Source organism: Phyllostomus hastatus, unplaced genomic scaffold (assembly GCF_019186645.2).
Source record: "Phyllostomus hastatus isolate PE091 unplaced genomic scaffold, TTU_PhHast_1.1 phas_contig_159, whole genome shotgun sequence".
NCBI classification, from domain to species: domain Eukaryota; kingdom Metazoa; phylum Chordata; class Mammalia; order Chiroptera; family Phyllostomidae; genus Phyllostomus; species Phyllostomus hastatus.
Genome location: NW_025333640.1, coordinates 3,439,707 through 3,458,617, shown reverse-complemented (window position 1 = coordinate 3,458,617; position 18,911 = coordinate 3,439,707). Strand labels below are relative to the sequence as shown.

At 54.4% G+C, this 18,911-nt stretch overlaps 1 protein-coding gene across 3 annotated transcripts; it reads right to left on the bottom strand.

The window, feature by feature from the left end:
* Window positions 1-759: 759 nt before the first annotated feature.
* On the bottom strand, window positions 760-18,043 carry SGTA (small glutamine rich tetratricopeptide repeat co-chaperone alpha). Of its 3 annotated transcripts, none has more exons than XM_045831694.1 (12): window positions 17,919-18,043; window positions 10,808-10,956; window positions 9,851-9,954; window positions 9,540-9,624; window positions 8,339-8,438; window positions 7,162-7,266; window positions 6,112-6,250; window positions 5,218-5,280; window positions 3,761-3,798; window positions 3,112-3,201; window positions 2,769-2,891; window positions 760-1,845 (listed from the first exon to the last, which is right to left on the bottom strand). In XM_045831694.1, exons 2-11 carry the CDS (start codon window positions 10,905-10,907, stop codon window positions 2,777-2,779), a joined length of 939 nt encoding a protein of 312 aa, XP_045687650.1. In that variant the 5' UTR covers window positions 10,908-10,956; window positions 17,919-18,043; the 3' UTR covers window positions 760-1,845; window positions 2,769-2,776. The 3 variants fall into 3 exon arrangements, with proteins under 3 accessions (XP_045687650.1, XP_045687649.1, XP_045687651.1); XM_045831693.1 differs by lacking the exon at window positions 17,919-18,043 and adding an exon at window positions 11,235-11,354; XM_045831695.1 differs by lacking the exons at window positions 760-1,845; window positions 17,919-18,043 and adding exons at window positions 1,918-2,000; window positions 11,235-11,354.
* Window positions 18,044-18,911: the final 868 nt, after the last annotated feature.

Here is an 18,911-nt window from a genome sequence, read left to right as displayed (position 1 = left end):
TGGCTGCTGACCCCCAGTCCATATCTTGTCTTTTTTTTTTTTTTATTCGTGGGAAGACAGACAACTGCTGAGCCCGATGATCTTGCTTCAGCTGTGGATGGAGCAGGCAGCCCTCATGCAGAGGCGGGGTCCTCAGCCAGCCACTCACTCCCACAGAAGGCCCCATACCAGGTTTGCCATTCAAGGGCCAGGGGAGCTCCAGCTGAAGCTTTTTTCTCCTGTGAAATGGGTTATGCTGGTGCTCACCATGGAAAGTTGTAAATAGGAACTGAGCACCCATTCAAGGATTACATGATGACCATGGAGCGCATTGTTACACACCCACAAAGATTTGGGGACAGAACCCTTAAGTTTCCTGGGCTCCTTCCTATCTAGGACAATGTCTCTCCCCCATTAAAAATTACAGGAGGGAGGGAGGGTATTTGGGCTACGGAATGGCAATTTTACATCATATATCATAACTATGCACTAGGAAAGATAACCTTACTGCAAACCTAGGAGTCTAGCTTGATCCCTGTGGTCGGTCACCCTTTGCACGGGGGATGTGACTGGGGTCAAAGGTGAGGCAACACGAGGCAGCCCGGAGGTTTGCTATTTCTGGAACCATCTGTGATCTCTGGCACAAGAGCTTGCAGTCATGTGGTGTCAGGCAGTGAAGTTATTTAACATGCCTGGGGAGATTTTGAAACTCCAGGTTGGGGGGTTCTGGAAACTTGGGGGAGGGCAGGGGTGGCGCCAAGAGGTTAACAGAGAGACAGGTAGAGGTCACGATGTCTATTTATTATTCCCCACACGTTACTCTCATTACCATGGCTAGTACTCAAAGAGTTAGGGCTGCCTTGCCAGCCAATGTGATGACTGCAGGTGGCTGGCAGTGGCCCTTCTTCCTACTAGTTTCCTATAACACACGTTACTGGTCGACCTTGCAGACCACCTGGGAGCCTCCAACACTGCTGCCAGCACAGGGGAGCTCAGCAGATCTCCCCACAATGCCGTGCCCAAGCAGGGGATCAGGGACATCCACGGTGACCTTGTGTTGTCGGCAGGCTGCCCAGCCCTGACTTGTGGGTCTGCCCTCTTGCCTGGTGGCAACTGCAGGCTGAGCAGAGTGGCCCCAGGGGCCCCAGAACAGGAGGTGGAGCCTTCTGGGAGTCCATGGGCCCGGACACCAGGCAGGAAGGTCATGACCACACCCCTCATGGTCTGTCGGGTGTCAGTACTGGGGAAAGATTGAAGGGGGTGAAAAGCGCATCTATCAAAATGCTCGATTGTCCCAGAAGCTGGCCCTGGGCACCCCGAGACGGTCCCACTCCTGACGGGCAATGAAATGTCTTTAGGAATCTGCAACTAGATAGAGTTCCTCATGCAAACACCTGTGGTCCAAAGGCCTGGTGGACACTGGTGCCCAGACCACGGCTGGCAGTGAGCTAGTCTGAGCAGCTGAAGTTGACTCAGAAAGAGGCTTCTTGTGAAGACAGACCGAGGGAGCGGGTCGCTGGAGTGGGCTTCACACGTGGCTGAAGTAAAGCCGACAGCTTCTCGGAGAGTGGCCCGAGGACAATCCCCACTCCGGAATATTCTAGGAAATACTTTAGTGAGTGGGTTTTTGAAGACTGGTGCTGGTCTGTGTTCACAGCTTGCTGGCTCTGTTTTGAGAAGGGCCTGGGAGCCATGAGGGAGTACAAAAAGGAAGGAGAGGGTGAAGGGAAAGAAATAAAAGCATAAAAATCTATCTCATGCAGGTCCAATTTCTTTTTCTTTTTCCCTCTTGGGCAATCCAATAGAAGAAAACGGAACACGTGGAGGCCCCACTCAGCTCGGAAGAACCCGGTGGTGCTGGAACGGCTGGAAGGATGAGACAGGCAGGTGGTCAGACAGGCGGGTGCCCGGGTCCGAGAGGGCACCGCCGTGGCTGCTGAAATCTCAATCCAGTGCACCTCGGTGCGGCCTGTGGCTGCCGTGTAAGCGCAGAAAGAGCACAGCCACCATCACAGGTGATCCTGGGGCCCAGACATACACATGCTGGGGATGGTACTTTGGGGATCAGGTTCCAATGAATAACGAATACAAAAATGCCCCCAACTACACTTCCCCCCTTTAAATTAAGGCCAAAAACTGGTGCCCCAAATAATTAACAGTAATTGCTCTGCATGGAAAGATTCAAGTTGTTTTTTCCTGCCTTTTTTGTGTATTCGTTACACTTCTCATAAAAAATCATGGGACAGTGTGAGAACAACGACCAAGAGGTGACACCACAGCAGCATGGGAGCATCTCAGAAAGGAAGGCTGCGTGCCGCCAGCCCCCAGGGGGCAGAGTCACCGGAGACAGACGGGTAGAGGTCAGGGGCCTGGGGCAGCTAACCAAGCCAACAGAGGCCGAGAGGGACCCTCTGTGTTTTTAAGCAACTGTATATGTAACATCTGCTCACAGCAAAAACAAACAAACAAAATCCCAAATCACGGTACCCAGTCAGAACACCTGGGCATGAAGGAAAGGCCACGCACTGGCCTGTCCTCTCTCTGCCCAGGCGACCTCGTCTCTCATCCACTGGGGCCACCCGGCCACGTGTTATGTGCACGCAAAGAGAAGCATGCTCATCACTTGCTGCACACTCGTCTGTAGACACTCAGGCTCCAGCCCTTCCAGGAACTGTGGGGTTTCAGACAGTGTCTCCCACGGGAATTGGGAGGGCGAGAAGCAAAATTCAGTGGAAACCCCTGAATGGGGGCCCGCATCACTCCCCACCCCGCAGCCCAAGGGGACTCACGAAGGTGGTCATTCCTGCTGGTCATCATTGCTGGCACTGGGCGTCCGACTTCGGATCTGACTTCGAAGCTGCTCAATCAACTCTGGGTTCTGCTGCTGCATCTGCTGGGCAAACTGCTGGCCCCTGGAAGAGAGGCGCTAGGCTCAGCCGGGCTGGGACACACCCAGCCACTGCCCCGATGATCACACAGATATCCTTCAGGCATTCGTCACGGGTGCCCCACGTGTGGCCCCAGTAAAGGCAGTGTGCCCACTCACTGGAGGACACAGTGCTGACGCTTCCATTTCCCCACACGGAGTGCCCCTGCTGGCCCACTGCCTCCCCACTACGCAGGTCTACTCACGCCTGGATGAGACTGGCCAGGTCGTTCTGGGACGGGCTGGTGCCGGCAGTCCCCAGGGGGTTGTGGTTGCCGGAAATCATCCCAGACATGCTGCAAGGAGAGAGCCTGTGACTCACACAGGACGGCTCAGCCCTCCCCGGCCCACAGTGGCTCCACTCAGCCCTCAGCCTCTACCGGTAGGAGACGGTCTCTGCCACCGTCTGGCAGGGCCCCTTGGCCCACCCTTCTCCCTGACAGCAGCCCCGTGGATTCCACCAGCTTTCCCAAGATCTGCTTTTGCCCTAAAGACACTGATTCTTAACAGGGCAATTCTGGCTCCCGAGTGGCACTGAGAAATACCTGCCACAAAAGGTGACAGTGTGTGATTCCATACAAGTGGCATGTCCAGAACAGGCAAGTTCACAGAGACAGTAAGTAGGTTACTTGTTGCCAGGGACCGGGAGAGGAGGAATGGCCACGAGGAGGATGGGGTTTCTTCTGGGGGTGATGGAATGTTCTGGGACTAGATGGTGATGACAGCTGCACGGCACTGTGAGTGCACCTAATGCCACTGAGTGGGAAACTAAATGCTTGAAATGGTAAATCTTATGCTTTACTGCAATGAAAAGAGAGTTAAGCACAAGATCCAGGGAGAAGGGCTGTCACTTACAGCTGCTGAACCTGGGGGTTGTTCATCAGGTTGGATGCCTGCAGAGAAGAACCGGTGGTCAGAGGACAGCTGCTGCCGTGTTCTGAGAACACTCCCCTCCAAGCACGCTGGGCTCTCCTGCCCCGGCACAGCAAGCGCGTCACCCCGGCGCTTGCCCTCCCCACCTCTCCCCTACTTCTGTTTCCGTCTCCATGCACCGAGACTCACGTTTCACCAGTTTCACCACTTTGGTCCCGCTTGGGACCCTCTGAGGGGACTCTAGGGCATCTCTGGTTTTTTTAACACCTCAGGTTTCACCAGGTGGATGTATCTGAGGTCTTTTTTGGGTCACTGAACCCATCGGGAGAGCCAGGCAGCCCCCAGTGTTGCTCTGTCAGTAAACACCACTGCACGGGGCCTCTCACGCCTGCGCTTCTCCACTGAGGATGCCTCCTTGGAGGCCGGGTTGGGGAGCGCAGCGTAGGAACTGAAGAGCCGCCTGCCAGCTCCACTGCGCACAGGCTGCCGAACTTTTTGTAAAGGGCCAGAGGTTAAGTGTTGTTGGCTTTCCAGGACAGCCTCTGCTCCAACCGATGGGCTCTGCCAAAAGCCGCAGGAACATGTAAACAAATGCACAGGCGCGGCTGTGCCAGTGAAGGACACACACCAGCAGGGGCTGGGGGGATGAGGTCGGAAAGAGTGACTCCTGTTAGGCGGCTGCTTGTGCCGGGATGCCCTTTGGTGCCTACTCACCCCCGCCCACGGACTCACGCTGCTGCGCAGGCCCGCAATGAACAGTGCCGCCTCTGCCGAGCTAGGAGGTGAGGCGCTCCTAGATGTAGTGAGGGTGTTTCTCCGACTGCCAGTGGCTTCTGGACTTTTCTCTTCCTGACAGTTTAAGACCCTGCAGCCTGTGGCCCCATGAGCCAACAGCATGGCCTCAGGCTGAGCAGGATCACCCAGAAACGGCCACGTGAGCACAGGTACCAGCCCCCGCAAGTCACATCGGGGAATCTGCTCTCAAAGGACACAAGTGCCTCTAGACCCAAGTCTTTGGTGGCACTGACGTCTACCGCTCTGGTGTCTCTTCTAAACCTGCCGGCGTGGCCACATCGCCGTCACTGCCCCCCTCGGAGAACACTGCGCTGGGGCAGACCAGAGGCGGTCTCCCCAGGTTATTCAGCCGGGAGAGGCAGGGCTCAGTGTCCTTTGTGCCCAGTCCTGAGGGTCTCACCTAGGGCCATGCCACCCCCTGGGGGCACATGACAACCACAGAAACATCTGTGGTGGTTATGACTGGGGGTGCTCCTGGCAAGGAATGGGTGGGGCCGGGGATGCTGGTCAACACCTCCAGCAGGCCCCCACCCCAGAGAATGACCCGGGCTGCAGTGTCCATTCCATGGTGCCATTGCAGTGGCCTGGTCTACGGCAGGCCCCCAGTCAGGGAGGACGCTGCTGGGGGGTCCGAGGGCAGTTACCATGCTCATGAAGCCGGGGTTGTTCAGCAGGCCCGCGATGTCGAAGCTGCCGACCCCTCCTGTCTGTGGGGATGAGGAAAGCGCTGGTTAGGGGCATCGGGAAACAGGACCGTGACAATGGCCCCAGGACCCAAGAGATGAGACCCTGTGTGGGTCCATCTGGAGTTCTAAGAGGCGTCCAGCTCAAACAGACGTGCGCTCAGCCCGAGTAGCCAGGCCAGGTGGCAAGGGGTGCTGCATAAAAGGCACGAGCCCAGATGGCTATCACTTGGGAAAAGCACTGTTAACTAACCACTTATTTCATTTTCTGATGCTCTGACATCTGGGGCCCGGTAGACCCTGGAGAGACAACGGGCCCTCCTAGGGGTGACAAATTCCTACAGACAGTCGATAACTCACCCAGGAGTGCACCTTTCAGATGCAAGTCGGTCAACCCAGACTCTACTCCTGCCCCCTCCTCCACGGGGCTCTCACACTTGGGCCACTGTCCCCCTGTCCCAGTCATCTCAGAGCCTCCGGGAATTACTCAAACCCGCCAATCCTAAGCCTACTTCCCCTGCATCACCCCTTCCTTCCCGTGAAATCATAGTAAAAGCTCTGGTCCACGCTCCCCCCTCCCTGTTCCTAATGGCCGGCCCTGGCGGTTCTCTGTGTGACCCTGCAGCGTGTTGGCTCCTGCTTCCAGGGACCTGGGAGAAGAAAACCCCTCCCGTCCGGACGGGCACTTCTGTACGTGTGCCTCACACCCAAGCAAACAAACGCCAGGACCCCGAACAGCACAGACCTTCTGCGAGCACAGGTCAGGCCCGGCCTCGGACGGTGAGCAGGGAGAGCATCCGCCCTGGGCTCTGCCTCCCTGACAGAGGCACACCCCTTGTTCCCAGGGGGACTTACCGGACTGGGGGTCTCTTTCAGCTTCAGTTCCGCTATCTTGAGGTTGGACTTGTATGTTTCGTTGTCGGGGTCCAGCTCCAGGGCCTTCTTATAGTAGGCCACGGCCTCTGTGTGCTTGTTCAAACTGGACAGCGCCAGGCTGCGGGGAGAGGTGCTGGGAATGAGAGGGAGAGGACCCGGGGGCTTCCGGCGCCCCCCTGGGCCCCCACACTGCAACGTGCCTACATGGCAATGCCACCATTCCCTGTCCAATCTGGGCTCCAGAAGGGCAGACACCAGAGCAGGGGCTAAGAGGACGGACACAGACAGTCAGGTAGGATACACAGGTGCTTGTGTCCTACCGCTGGCACCCGACACCAAGGGCTTTCAAGGCCCACGGGATGGAGGGGCGGGGGGAGGGGGGTCAGATAAAGGTGGGGTTTGGTCCCTGTCCCTGCTCCTGGCAGAGAACTCCTAAAACCCCTGAAATTTCCTGAGCCATAAGTGTGTCATTTCTTATTCTTAAGGAGCCCCCTTCAATTACACGTGAAGACGGTGACCACATCCATGTGCCAGGAGGGTGGTGCATCCCCAACTCCACAGGGACAAAGGCTGGGACCATGCTGGATTTTGCCCTGTGCACCTCTTCATCTGGCTGCTCCATCTGTACCCTTTCTGATAAACTCCCAACTGTACCCTTTCTGATACACTTGCAAACGTAGGTCAAGTGTTTTCCTGAATTCTGTGAGACGTTCTAGAGAATTATCAATGCAGAGGGGGCGTGGGAAACCCCTATTATAGCTGGCTGGTCAGAAACACAGGTGACAAATGCCTGGTACCTGAAGTAGGGATGGCCTTGTGGGGCTGAACCCTGAACCCGTGGAATCTGACCCCAGGTCGGTGGTGTCGGGACTGAACTGAGTGGCCGGACCAGCAGCTGGCATTGGGAGAGCTGGCTGCTGGGATGGAAAACCCTCCACACAACCAGAAAAGGAGGAATGCGGTGGGTGCGGGGCAGGGGCGGTCCAGGCCCAGGCAGAGACGACCGGGTCCTCCCACCTAGGCACTCACCCCATCCTCCCATACGCTTTGCTGTAGGACGGGTCTATGCAGATGGCCCGCTCGCAGTCCTGCACGGCGCCTGCGTAATTCCCCAGTTTGCTGTAGGCTGCGGCTCTGGGGAAGCAAAGCAGGGTGGTCAAAGTCGTGTCCTCACTGGTTGCCTAGGATAAGGCATTTGGGGGCGGGACTTGGTTTCCCACCTGTACGGCAGGGTGGATCTGGGGTTCTGAAAGGGCGTGTGACGCTGTTGCATGAACGCAGGCTCTGACACGGGCATCTGCCTGCTGGGCCCATGTTGGGGGGCTGTGGGAGGGCGCTGCCCCATATACCAGGGGACACTGAGGCCAACAGCAGCAGAGCGATATGGCCCAATGTTCACAGCAAACAGGCGGTGACGGGACGGGCTCTGAACCCAAAGCCCCAGGGCACTGCCATGCAGGCTCTCCCTGCTGGGGGGCAGGGCACATGCCCATTTTATGCTGCCAAGTCAGTCTGCACTCCCTCTCCAACTTTTCTGTCTATCTAGAATTATATCCCCAAAGAGTTTTTTAAAGAAATCAAAACAAAAGCTCTTCCACCCCAGAGGTGATGTGGACAACCTTCAGCACACATGCTTCTGGTGTCTTCCACATCTGGAGTGTTTCCATGGCTTCCGCACTAACTGTGCGATGCTGCCTCCTGCCCACCACCCAGTCCCTCTCACAGCACAACATTCCGCAGAGCGAGGCTGTGAAACAGCTAACTTGGCTTTTCCCTTAAGAGCACAGGCTAGTGTCAGTCACATAGCGATGGAAAGACCAGCCTCTGGGTGGTGGGCACACGTGGAGCACACAGAGGTCATGTGATGAAGTTGTACACCTCAAATTTGTTTAGTGGTATTAACCAATGTTATCGTGACAAACGTAATTTTTTAGGGAAAAGGATAGGCCAGACACACTTCCTCACTGTTGTCAACGCTGTCATGAACATGTGCATGACACGCTATCCAAATTCTGGGTTACTTCCCTGGCTCCGCGTCTGAGTAGAAACTGGTGTCTCCTAATTCAGTGCTACCATCAGCTCTGACAGCCACTGACCGCCCGACACTATGTGCATTTGGGACCCAGTAACCTACGGTCCAGCAGTCTGTCCCTCCCACCAGGAGGGGAGACGGGGTGGCGTGGCCCCCAAGCAGGCCTGGCAGTACCTGTTACAGAAATAGACGGCGTTTGCGGGGTTGAGCTCGATGGCTTTCCCGTATAAGTGCACGGCGGCCTCAAAGTTCTCGACTTTCATCTGCTCATTTCCTAAAGAGAAAGGAAAGAAAAATAAAATGCAAACTGGCTGTTCATAAGAGACTTGGGGGTCCCAAGCAACATTCTCAGCTAGCCCCAGCTCCAAACTGAAGGTCTGAGGATGCAACACTCAGGCACAGGGTTGGGGATGCGGTCTGCATCGGGGGTCTCGCAGGGGCTGGCCTGAGTCAGCACTCAGTGCTGGCGGCTGTCACTGCTTTGGTTGTGGTGCTTGGGGACATAAGTCTCAAATACTGTCACTTTTGCATCTTCTCTGAGAAATAGCCCAGTTTTAATAAGATGTAATTCACATACCACAAAACTCACCCTTTCAAAGTGTACAATTGTTTTTAGTCTATTCAGAGTCGTGCAGCCATAACCTCCATCTAATTCCAGAACATTCCACACCCCAAAAAGCAAGCCTGTCCTCATCAGTAGTCAACTGCCTCTCCCAGCCCAATAACCACGAACCCACTCCTGTGTCTGTGGATGTGCCTGCTCTGAACATGACACATACATGGTATCACACTGTGTGCGCATCCTTTTGTGTCTGGCTCCTCTCACTGAGCACCGTGTGTTCAAGGTCCCTCCGCGCTACAGTGAGTGTCAGCATTTCAGTGCTTTCCGTGGTGAGTGATATTCCAGGGCACGGCCAGGTCAGCTCGTTTGTATCCATTCACCAGCAGAGGGACATCTCCATGGCTTACACTTTCTGGCTACTATGAATTGTGCTCCTCTGAGCATATCTATACAAGCAGCCTTGTGGATGTGTGTTTGCATGTGTCCTGAGGACACACCCAGGAGTGGAACTGTGGGGTCGTGTGATCACTGTGAGAACCACTTGGGAATCTGTCGGATCCTTTTCCACAGCAGCTGCACCACTTACATTCCTACCTGTTGTATGTGAGGCTCTGATTTCTCCACTCATCACATCTGTGTTCTTAAAAGCCATCCCCACCCGGGCCCCTGTCTCCAAAGGCTGGTTTATGCCCACTGCCCAACACCATCCCTCCCTTGGCTTCAGAGTCAGGGACGAGCCTGCCTCACCCTCTTGCAGCCCCAGGAGTCCAGGTGGCTAAGGTGCCCAGTGGGGATGGAGAACCCTTCTCTCACCTTCGGTTTTGAGGCGCTCTGCCTCCGCCAAGTCCTCTTCTGAAGGTGGGGTTCGCTCGGGGCTCCTCAGGTTTTGTGGCATCTCCTGGCCCCAGAGAAAAGATGACACTGCCCTCCACCTTTCCCAAACCCAGCACCTCGAGCCTCCCCCACCATCAGGGACCTCTGAGCTCTGACGGAGAGCAGCTCAGGCCCAGTGCCCGCAGTGCAGGCACCCCACTCCCTCACCCAGGAGGGGCGTGCTTTGCAGCTGTTGGCTGTCCACGCTGTTCTCGCTGTCCTGGGTGGTGATGGGGCAGCCCGAGGCTCACCTTGCCTGCGGCGGCTTCAAATATTTCTGGAAGAGTCTGAGGAAGTGCTAGGTCGCTGTCTTCCACCGTCACCCCAAAAGCAGTCTCCAGGCACTGGATTGCAACTGCAAGGGACACAATGGTATTATCTTCTGACTGGGCCCGAGTTTATGATCGGGGGGCTCAGGGGGCAGGGCTCGTGCTCAGTTTTCTTCAAGTGGGTTGGCAGAGACCACGAGGCACACTGCACAGTGAGTGCCCCTCGAGCCCTGGTGTGGATTCGTCCTGCAGTCGAGGGCCTTGGAAAACTCAGAACAGACGGCTATGCCTTTGAGCCCCGACAGCAAGGTGTGGAGGGAGATGCTGTCCTTGCCCAGTGGGGCTCAGCTGGGTGATATCAGGGCTCTTTGTGGGGTCACAATACGGGGGCCAGCTGGCTGGGAGCCAAGTGTAGAGTGTCAGCTGGGGAGCCAGATGCCAGGGACATTCTGCTGGACCTCCCAGAACCTGGGCTGGAAACTGAAGCTTGAAATCAGACCACCCCCCATCCGAGTCCTCGTGACCGGGCTCCTTCCTGGGGCTGCACAACTGCCTGCAGGACAGACAGGCAGAGCCCTGCGGCCACCTGCTGGGGGCTGCCCTGCCGACCCTCAGCTCCAGGATGCACATGCCTCCCTTTCCTCCCACAGAAGGCCTGGCCTAAAGCCATGGGGGGTGGGACCCTGTGGTGGGGGAAGGGCACCGGACAGCCCAGGCTTGTGCCTGCCAGGGGCTGGGCAGCAGCCTCGCCTATGAAACAAGGACGGGACGAGTGTCCATGGCTGGGCAAGTGTGTTGGTCTGTCGTATCCACCCTGTGGTAGTTCTAGGCACCGATGAAAGAAGGGAAGGTGGGGAGGAAGACAAACAGGAGTGGGGGGTGCAGCAAAGCTGGAGACAGGGGACTCTATCCCCGGGGCCCAAGAAGGTCCGTGCATACCTTCCAAGCTCTCCTGGGCATCGGACGAGAGCCCCCCATGCCGCAGCTGGTCGTGCAGGAAGCGGATGATGGCGTACGCCAGGCGCTTCTTGTTGTCCATCTTGAGACGGGAAGAGATGACGCTCGGGGGTGTTCAGGATCTGCAGACCCTGGGCAAGAGCACAAGGACGGGGCGGCTTGCACAGGCACTATTCCACCCAGCCACAGGTCCCTCTCCAGGCAGGAGTCTGCCGGTGTGTCCCCCACCCAGGCACACTGGTCACTTCTACCTGTGAGGCAAGAAGCTAACCATCCCATTTCACAGATAAGACACCAAGACAACCAGGCTCAGAGCCCCTGCTCTTGGGCAAGTGGGCGGGCACTGCATCCCTCGAAGTCCCTCCCCCTTGTACTCGTAAGAGAGAGACATAGCCCTGGCAGTCCTCACCCTTTCACTGGACAAATGGGGGGTGGACACCCTGGGGCTCCACAGGGACTCTGACGGTTGCCTTGTATGGACTGAAGCCCTGCTGGTCTATGAACCCCAAGTTTCCAAGTCCTGATGCCCCTAAAGGACACAAGGGTAACACAGGCATCATAGGGTGCCCGAGCAGACTAAAACGATGGATCCTTTCCAGGCTGCCTGAGAGCCTCCTGGGTTCCTCTGAGACGTTCTGCACTGCCAGGCCAGGTGTGACCCTGCCCCAGGGGACACTAGGTTGTGTCTAGGGTCATCTTTGATTGTCATGAATGGGAGTGCTCCCGGTATCAAGTGGGTGGGGCCAGGGATGCCGCTCAACACTCACCCCCAGTTCCCAGGATGGCCCCCCACAGATAGTGCCCAGGCCCTGACGTCCCCGGTGCCGAGACGAGAACAAGCAACATGCGAGGATCCTGCTACCCAAGTGGTTGTGAGGCAGCTGGCACTTTGCACAGAACATCTCACTCCCGTCGTACACTGAGGTGCACCTTGCTCCCATGGAGGACACAGGAGCGGGATAGAGACCCACATGCTGCCTAAAGCCCCTCATATCCACTCAGCATGGCTGGGAGCCACACTGTGAAGTCTTGATCCCCTTGAAACATCTCCAGTGGGGTGAAGAGTCTGTGCCCCCAATAAATCAAGGAGGCCTCCCGACCGCATCATCATTAACCTTTCACTGGCCAGGGACCAGAAGAGCAAGTCACTAACTCCCAGGCTTTACAAGCTGGCTGACAGCATACCTAAAATTTCGGGTGCAAGGGCAGTCACGGCGTCTGATACTGACCACGCTCTGGGCTGTCTCTAGTCCACGGAAAAACACATCCATCAGTAAGTGCATGTTAGGAAAAGGGAGAGGAGCCAAAAACAGAAGGCCACACTGTGAGTGATTCCATTTCAGTGACATGTCCACCAGAGGCAAAGCCAGAGAAAGGAAGTGTTTGTGGTGGTCGGGGACAGGGGAGTGACTGCAAATGGGGACCTAGCCTCTTTCGGGGGTGATGGAATGAATGCTCTGGAATTTGGAGGGACGGTGGCGCAGCTCTGTGAATGTGCTAAATTCTACTGGTTTTTACGGCAAGTGAATTATATCTCAATTTCTAAAAAGGGGAAAAACTTAAAATAGCTGTGTTTTGTAGAGTTGAACAGAAAGTTACAGCCACCCCTGGAAAACACTAGGGGGGTGGTGATGAGTCTCCCTCCTATTTCTGGACACAATGAAGTCTTTACCAAGCACGTGCCTTTGGCCCAAGAGCATCCCTGGAACAGGTCTGGGATCAGAATGGTCCAGAGCCTGGGGGACAAAGGGCCAGTCCCAGATCCAGGGGATCTTAGGGGTGATACATAGGGACCCATGGAGATCAACCACACCTGCTTGTCTTGAAGACAATGAAGCTCCAAAAGGAGACTCGTCCTCCCCAGCCGAAGGGTCCTGAGAACCGGCCGCCCGCCAGGCTCCAAACCCAAGGAGACACACTGCTGAGAACATCAAAAATGTTTGTTTTGCACATATTTTTGACAGGTAAGGTAGAACTCCAATGCCCATGGACATGAGTGGGCAAACAAGATGTGGTCCCTCCACACCATGGAATATTACACGGCCTAAGAAAGGACACTCTGACACCTGCCACAGTGTGGATGAACCTTGAGGACACTATGCTCAGTAAAACCAGCCAGACACAGAAGGACAAACACTATGTGATTCCACTCGTAGGAGTTCCTTAGGGGAGTCAAATTCAGAGACAAAGCAGATGGTGAGTGACAACTGGGGGAGGAGGAGTTACTGGAGTTCCAGTTCGGGGAGATGAGAAAGTTCTGGAGATGGATGGTGGTGGTGGTTGCACAACAGTGTGAATGTGCTTATAGCCACTGGGCTGTTACTTAAAAATAATAGCTAAAATGGTAAATTTTATGTCTATTTTACTATCATTAATTTTCTCTTTCAAAGGTCCTCCCCTTAGGATACAAACCTGAGATCCCAGGACCTGGATCCTTCTGCACAGTCTGTTTTAAAACACGGGTCGGGTGTCACATGGGGGCAGCTGCCTACCTAGCTGAGGACAGCTGTTGCGTTCCTATGTAGGTAAGTGCCAACGTAACATGCTTGATTTGCCTCGTGGCTCCCAAAGCTGACGGCATTTACCACTGGGGCCTTCATGTTTGCTGACACTGCCCCAGCCCAATCACTGTCATGGCAAACTGGATGGAGCTGTGCCAGGGCCATACAGAATCGGTCACAAGTTCAGATGGAAGGCAAGGCAAGATCACACAGCTGAGCAGCTGGCCTCTGCCCGAGCGTCCTGGACACTAGTTCCAGCACGGTTTCCCTGCCGATCCTCAGGAGCCAGCAACGGGACGTGTGAATGAGACCCACAGTGGTGTGTGGGGGTCTGCTTCCCCTCCTGGGAAACTAGTGGGTCCCGATGGATGTTTCCTTAAGAGTGGAGCAAAAAAGAAATCTGATCTTTACCATAATTGTTTCGTGCCCTCCTGGACAGAGCTGAGGCCAGAGGACATGACTACCAAGGGGGTCACTGAGGCTTCAGGAATGGAAAGACAAAACCACACTCATTTCTGTCATGCTTTCAGTTCTTCCAATGCTCCTGGCCCTCTGCACCTCAGGGCCTTTGCTCGTGTTGCCCCCACTGAACCAATATAAGGTAACTCTCTCTGCCTGCCTCTAGGCTTCTCCTGGTCTACTGATGTGATATCCCAAATGTCAGCCACTCCCCCCGCCCCTCCGCAGTGCGACACACCAAGTGTCCACAAGCCAGGGCCCCCTGGAGCCTGCCCTGGGCCAGTGCATGGACGACGGGCCAGGGATATCCCACTTCCCTGGAGGACAAGATCTGGAGTCACAGTGCCTTAGGTCCAGCCATTTCTCCCCGAGGGCACCTGTGTGTCATCTTTCCTGTCCCTGTGTCACATCTGAAAGGATCCCTCTTCTATAAACTGGGGTAGGAGAGGTGTCTTCACAGGTTGTTGTGAGAATTCAGCAACCTGATGCAGGGTTTCTCCCCTCGGGCACCATTGACTGTGGGGCATTTTCTGTGTGAGGAACTTTCCTACAATACAGGATGTTTAACAGCATCCCTGGCATCTAATTGTTCCGTGGGAGCTGGAGGTGGGGGCAGGATCACCCCAGGTGAGAACACCTGGGTCAGGGGATTCCACTGACCCCAGGAAACTGTGCTCCACAACCACCTGGCTACTGACGACCTAGGAGGCTACACACATTTAAATAAAAACAGTGAGTGAGAGGAGAGAGGAGGTGACTCACAGATGCTGGGGTCACCCTGGTTTACACTATCCGACCATCGGGGATTTATACTGGTGTACAGTGTGAGCAGTGATTAAACTCACTATTTCTCCAAATAATTAACAGAGTTTCTCCCTCTCAGCACTGTTGACATGGGGGCTGGGTCATTCTCTGTGGGGGTTCTCCTGGGCACTGGTGGGGGCAGCATTCCTGATCCCCACTCACTAGATTCCAGGAGCACCTCCCAAGTGGTGACAATCACAGATGTCCTTAGACATGGCCAAACCACCACCAGCTGAAAATCACTGGTAGACACTAAGTGGGAAAAGTAAAGGCTCTAGGTCAGCTCAAAGGCTCTAAGTCAGATTTTCTGGCCAAACGATTTTGCTGCAAACTTTTGGAAATGTTCTGTGTGCCAAGTATTTGGGTTTCGGAAGTGCAGAAAAGGGTCTGTGGGTCAAGAGCAGAGGACTGGGCACAGTGTTTGACACAGGTGGTCCCTGAAAACTGCTGTCTCTCCTCTCACCTCCCCAAGCAGGAGGACCAGGATCATCTGACTTTAACGCGTGGCTTTAAGATGAACAAGGCTTCTGCTCCTCAGAGAGCGCCCAGCCTGACACAGAGACAGCACTTTTGCTGATGGCTCCCAGGCACTGTGTGTCTCTAGAACAATCACAACTTGTAGATCGTTGGCTGCCGGACAACATTCTCAAAGGCCCACTCTCCCCCAACAGTGAGGCCTGTATGAGCTCTCAGAAAGCACCAACAGGGTGCAGGGTACAGGAATGAGCCCGGTGAGAGTGGGCGGGCGCTGCCCCAGGGTGCGGCGGGGGGGTCCCGGAGGCAGCTCCTCTTTGGCGTCTTCAGAATCCCTTCCAGCTCGTAGTCTACTTTGTCATTTTATCATTAAAAAACTCTGCCTAGGACTGATCACTCAAATGGAAAATTATGGCACACCTTACTAAAATGAGTGACCACCCCAGGAAGAAGCACCCACTTTTTGAAGGACGGCCCACCACTTCTGTGGGTGCTCTTCCCACCCAACTAGGATACCTCAGGTATCCAAGAAAGGTGGCCCCAAAGCTAGAACTGGGGTTCACTCCCCAAAGCACAGCCCTGTCTTCTTCTAAAATGCCACCAGGTTGTCCCACACAATGACAAACCCTGGAAAGCTCCCTGAAACGAAACATCGGCGTGTCACCTGCTGTGCTCCACTCAAACCCACTACTCTTCCTCTGATCCATCGGGAAAACTCTTACTCTTCTTGCGACACCAAGCTGCACGGTCACCTCCTCAGGCAGAGCTTCGCACCCACTTTGTCCAGCAAAGACCAAGTACTATTCCCACCCCTGGTCTAGTACCTCCTACAAGGCTCCTTCCTGGCCTGTCTTCAGCCAGCAGACAGTGAGCCCATTGGTCAGATCAGATCATCTTCCTTTGAACCCCAGCACTTGGTGACATTTGATCCACATAGACTCAGGAAAATGTGAGATCGCTGTCAAATTCAGAGCTACATGACCAGATTTCTTGGGGAGGCCATTCTCTGAGACTTTGGGTTTCAGTTTCCTCATTAGTAGAGCTTTGGTCTTGCCTACCTACCCACAATCTATTTTATCCTTTCAACCCTCACGGAGCATTTTCCACCTCAGCTGGAACTGGGTCTTGGGCCAAAAAAACATAGGATCAGGTAAGACTATAGCTCTTGGCCTGGGGCAGAGCTTTACCCCATTTACAGTTGCTCATCTTTCTAGGAAGATGGAATTATAAACCTCAGGTGAAATCCTTGGAATGCCAATGACTTTGCAGGCACTGAGCTAAGTGCTGTCCATGAAACGGCTTATTTCAGAAATCAGGAAACATTTTCTGCAAAAGGCCAAAGTAAATTTCTTCAGCTCCACAGGCCATAGGGTCTCTGTGGCAACGACTCAGGGCAAAAGCAGCCACAGATGATGGGCATGCCATTGGGCATGGCTGTATTCCATAAAACTCCATTTACAAAAACAGGTCTCAACTGGATTTGGCTCCCTGATTCAGTATGCTGAGACCCTGTGTTGTTTTACCTAATCCCCATTCTACAGAAGGAAAGCTGAAGCTTGGAAAGGTAAAGGCACCACTCAAGATCATATAGCTAAGGAGACACAAACCAGTTTTGAGCCCAGGCAGTCTGACCTGAGAATCTAAACTATAAAGTATCCTCTCCACTCCCTACAAAAACGGATGTGCACACAAAACCTTGCACATGATTTCTTAGGGTTCACTCCCCTGACCACCGCAGAGACCCTGGCTATGAAAAATCACTTGTTTAAAACAGGGTTTAACTGGGAACGTTCGGGGCAGGTCATTCTCTGGGGAACCATCATGGACACTGTAGGGGGTGGAGCAGCACCCCTGAACCCCCAACCACTTGATGCCAGGAGCACCCCAGTTGTGACAACCAAAAATGTCCCCATCACCCAGTACTATGGGGGGAGGACACAAAAATCACTGGCCTAGGAAGAGGAAAAATAGACTAAACAAACAAGCAAAGATAGATGAAAGAAACAGGAGCATCATGCAGGGACGCACGCTGGTCACCGAGTTCTAACACCTAATGACAAAATTAGTTATTCTCTAGTGAGCGCTTAACAAGTACCGGGAACCTGATCAAGGAACGTTCCCACACAAACTCCAGGAGGCATATACTTCTGCGGTCCCCACTGAAAAAGAAAAATGCTGCTCAGAGAGGGAAAGCAACTTGTCCAACCTTACACAGCCAGAGAGAGGTGGTGCAGCTGGTTCTCAAGCCCGGATTTCTCCCGCCTCTAGCACAATATGCAGAAGACCCTAAGTGTGAAATAAGACTAATTGCTGGCCCCTTTGAGCTGGGACCTGTCGTTTGAACTCTCCCCAATCCCCGGCCCCCGAGGCAGGGACTTGAACAATGCACGTTTTACAGAGGAGAAAAGTGAGACTCTATTAAGTCAAGAGGCTGGCCAAGGTCACCCACCTGGAGAACAGCGGCGCTGACACAGGAGCCCCGACCTGAGCCCCACAAACAGGGGTCCCTCATTTAAAAGGACCGTGCTCCAGACAGCAGCGGACACTCAGCAAGCGATCACTACGTGTGGGGCGTTTTTACTTCTCGTTTTCTACCCGCGTATCTGCGAACCAGCATTTCTCAGCCCTGAGATCCAGGAGCCGGCAAGAGCCAGTCAGACGACCGCCAGTCGATGCCCGGCCTCAGTTTCCCTTCCGCACCGCCCACTTACAGCACCCGGCGAACCACGAGGCGACCCCAGCCCCAGACCGACCTCCCTTACGGGCCCCGGAGCTCCGGAAACACCGAGACGCGGAACTGAAGCCAATCTAGCTTAACGACAAGCCCCCAGCTCAACGACAAGCCCCCAACTCACCTCTCAGGTGCCCCAACCCCGACCCACCGACGGCTGCGCCTGCGCACCGCGGCGCCGCCAGGCCCCGCCTTCCGCTCGGAACGCTTGCGCGAAAGGAACGGGCCCGTGTTGACCCTCATTCTGCGCAGGCGTGTCAATTGTGTAGGCCGGAGCGGGGGAAGTGACGCAATTTAGAAGCGGGAAGAAGGTGGTCGTTAGGGAAACTGACCTTTGCGACCAAATGAAGGCCGGAAATTAGCACTGACTTGTCCTCCAGATCTAGAGAGAAAATGGAGCGGTGCATGGTGGGACAGTGGCGGACTCCTGCGGGTAGGCGGAGACTGTCACGTGTTGCCGAGATGGCCACGTGGAGCAACTGCGTTTAGGTCACTGGCATTATATGAATACCAGTAACTGCTATTCACTATCTTTGTTCATTTATTCCCCCACCCACCCACTCACCCACAAATGCATTCTTTCATTCATTCAATCCATAAGACGTAAAGGAATACAGAAATTGTTCACAGCAGGTACGTAGTAGTCAACAAGTATTTATTACAAGCTAACTATAAAGATCAGCGAAGTGTACTCATTTCTTTATAGTGGGATAGACGAATTAAAAATACTAAACTATCATACAGTGCACGTAACTCATGTACTAAACACGAAAATATCAAAGTACATAAATCATGCATTTCACTGAATGGCAAGCGTTATGAAGAAAAAATGGGGTGTTGTGATTGGGGAGGTAGGTTGGCTGGGGTGGTTGGGGAGAATCTCTTTTTAAATGTGCATTTAGAAGGTAAGGAAAAACACTCCAGGTACAGAGAAGTGTGAGAATGAAGACTAAAATAGAATTAAGCTCGGTGTGCTTAATAGTGAGTGACGAGAAATTCCCTAGGATGGCTCAGAACTGCCCACCACTAGTGTTAAAGTTGCCAAAAGTGTTCTTTCGGTTCACCTCTATCTTATTTAAAACGCATGTACGCTTAACACCTTGGAGTATTTTCTCTT

Coding starts and splice junctions, on each gene's coding strand:
- SGTA (XM_045831694.1), bottom strand. CDS start 10,907: ATGGACAACAAGAAGCGCCTGGCGTACGCCATCATCCGCTTCCTGCAC. Junction 7,267..8,338: donor GCCGTCTATTTCTGTAACAG/GTACTGCCAGGC, acceptor TTGCTTCCCCAG/AGCCGCAGCCTACAGCAAAC. Junction 6,251..7,161: donor AAAGCGTATGGGAGGATGGG/GTGAGTGCCTAG, acceptor CTCTCCCCGCAG/CCTGGCGCTGTCCAGTTTGA.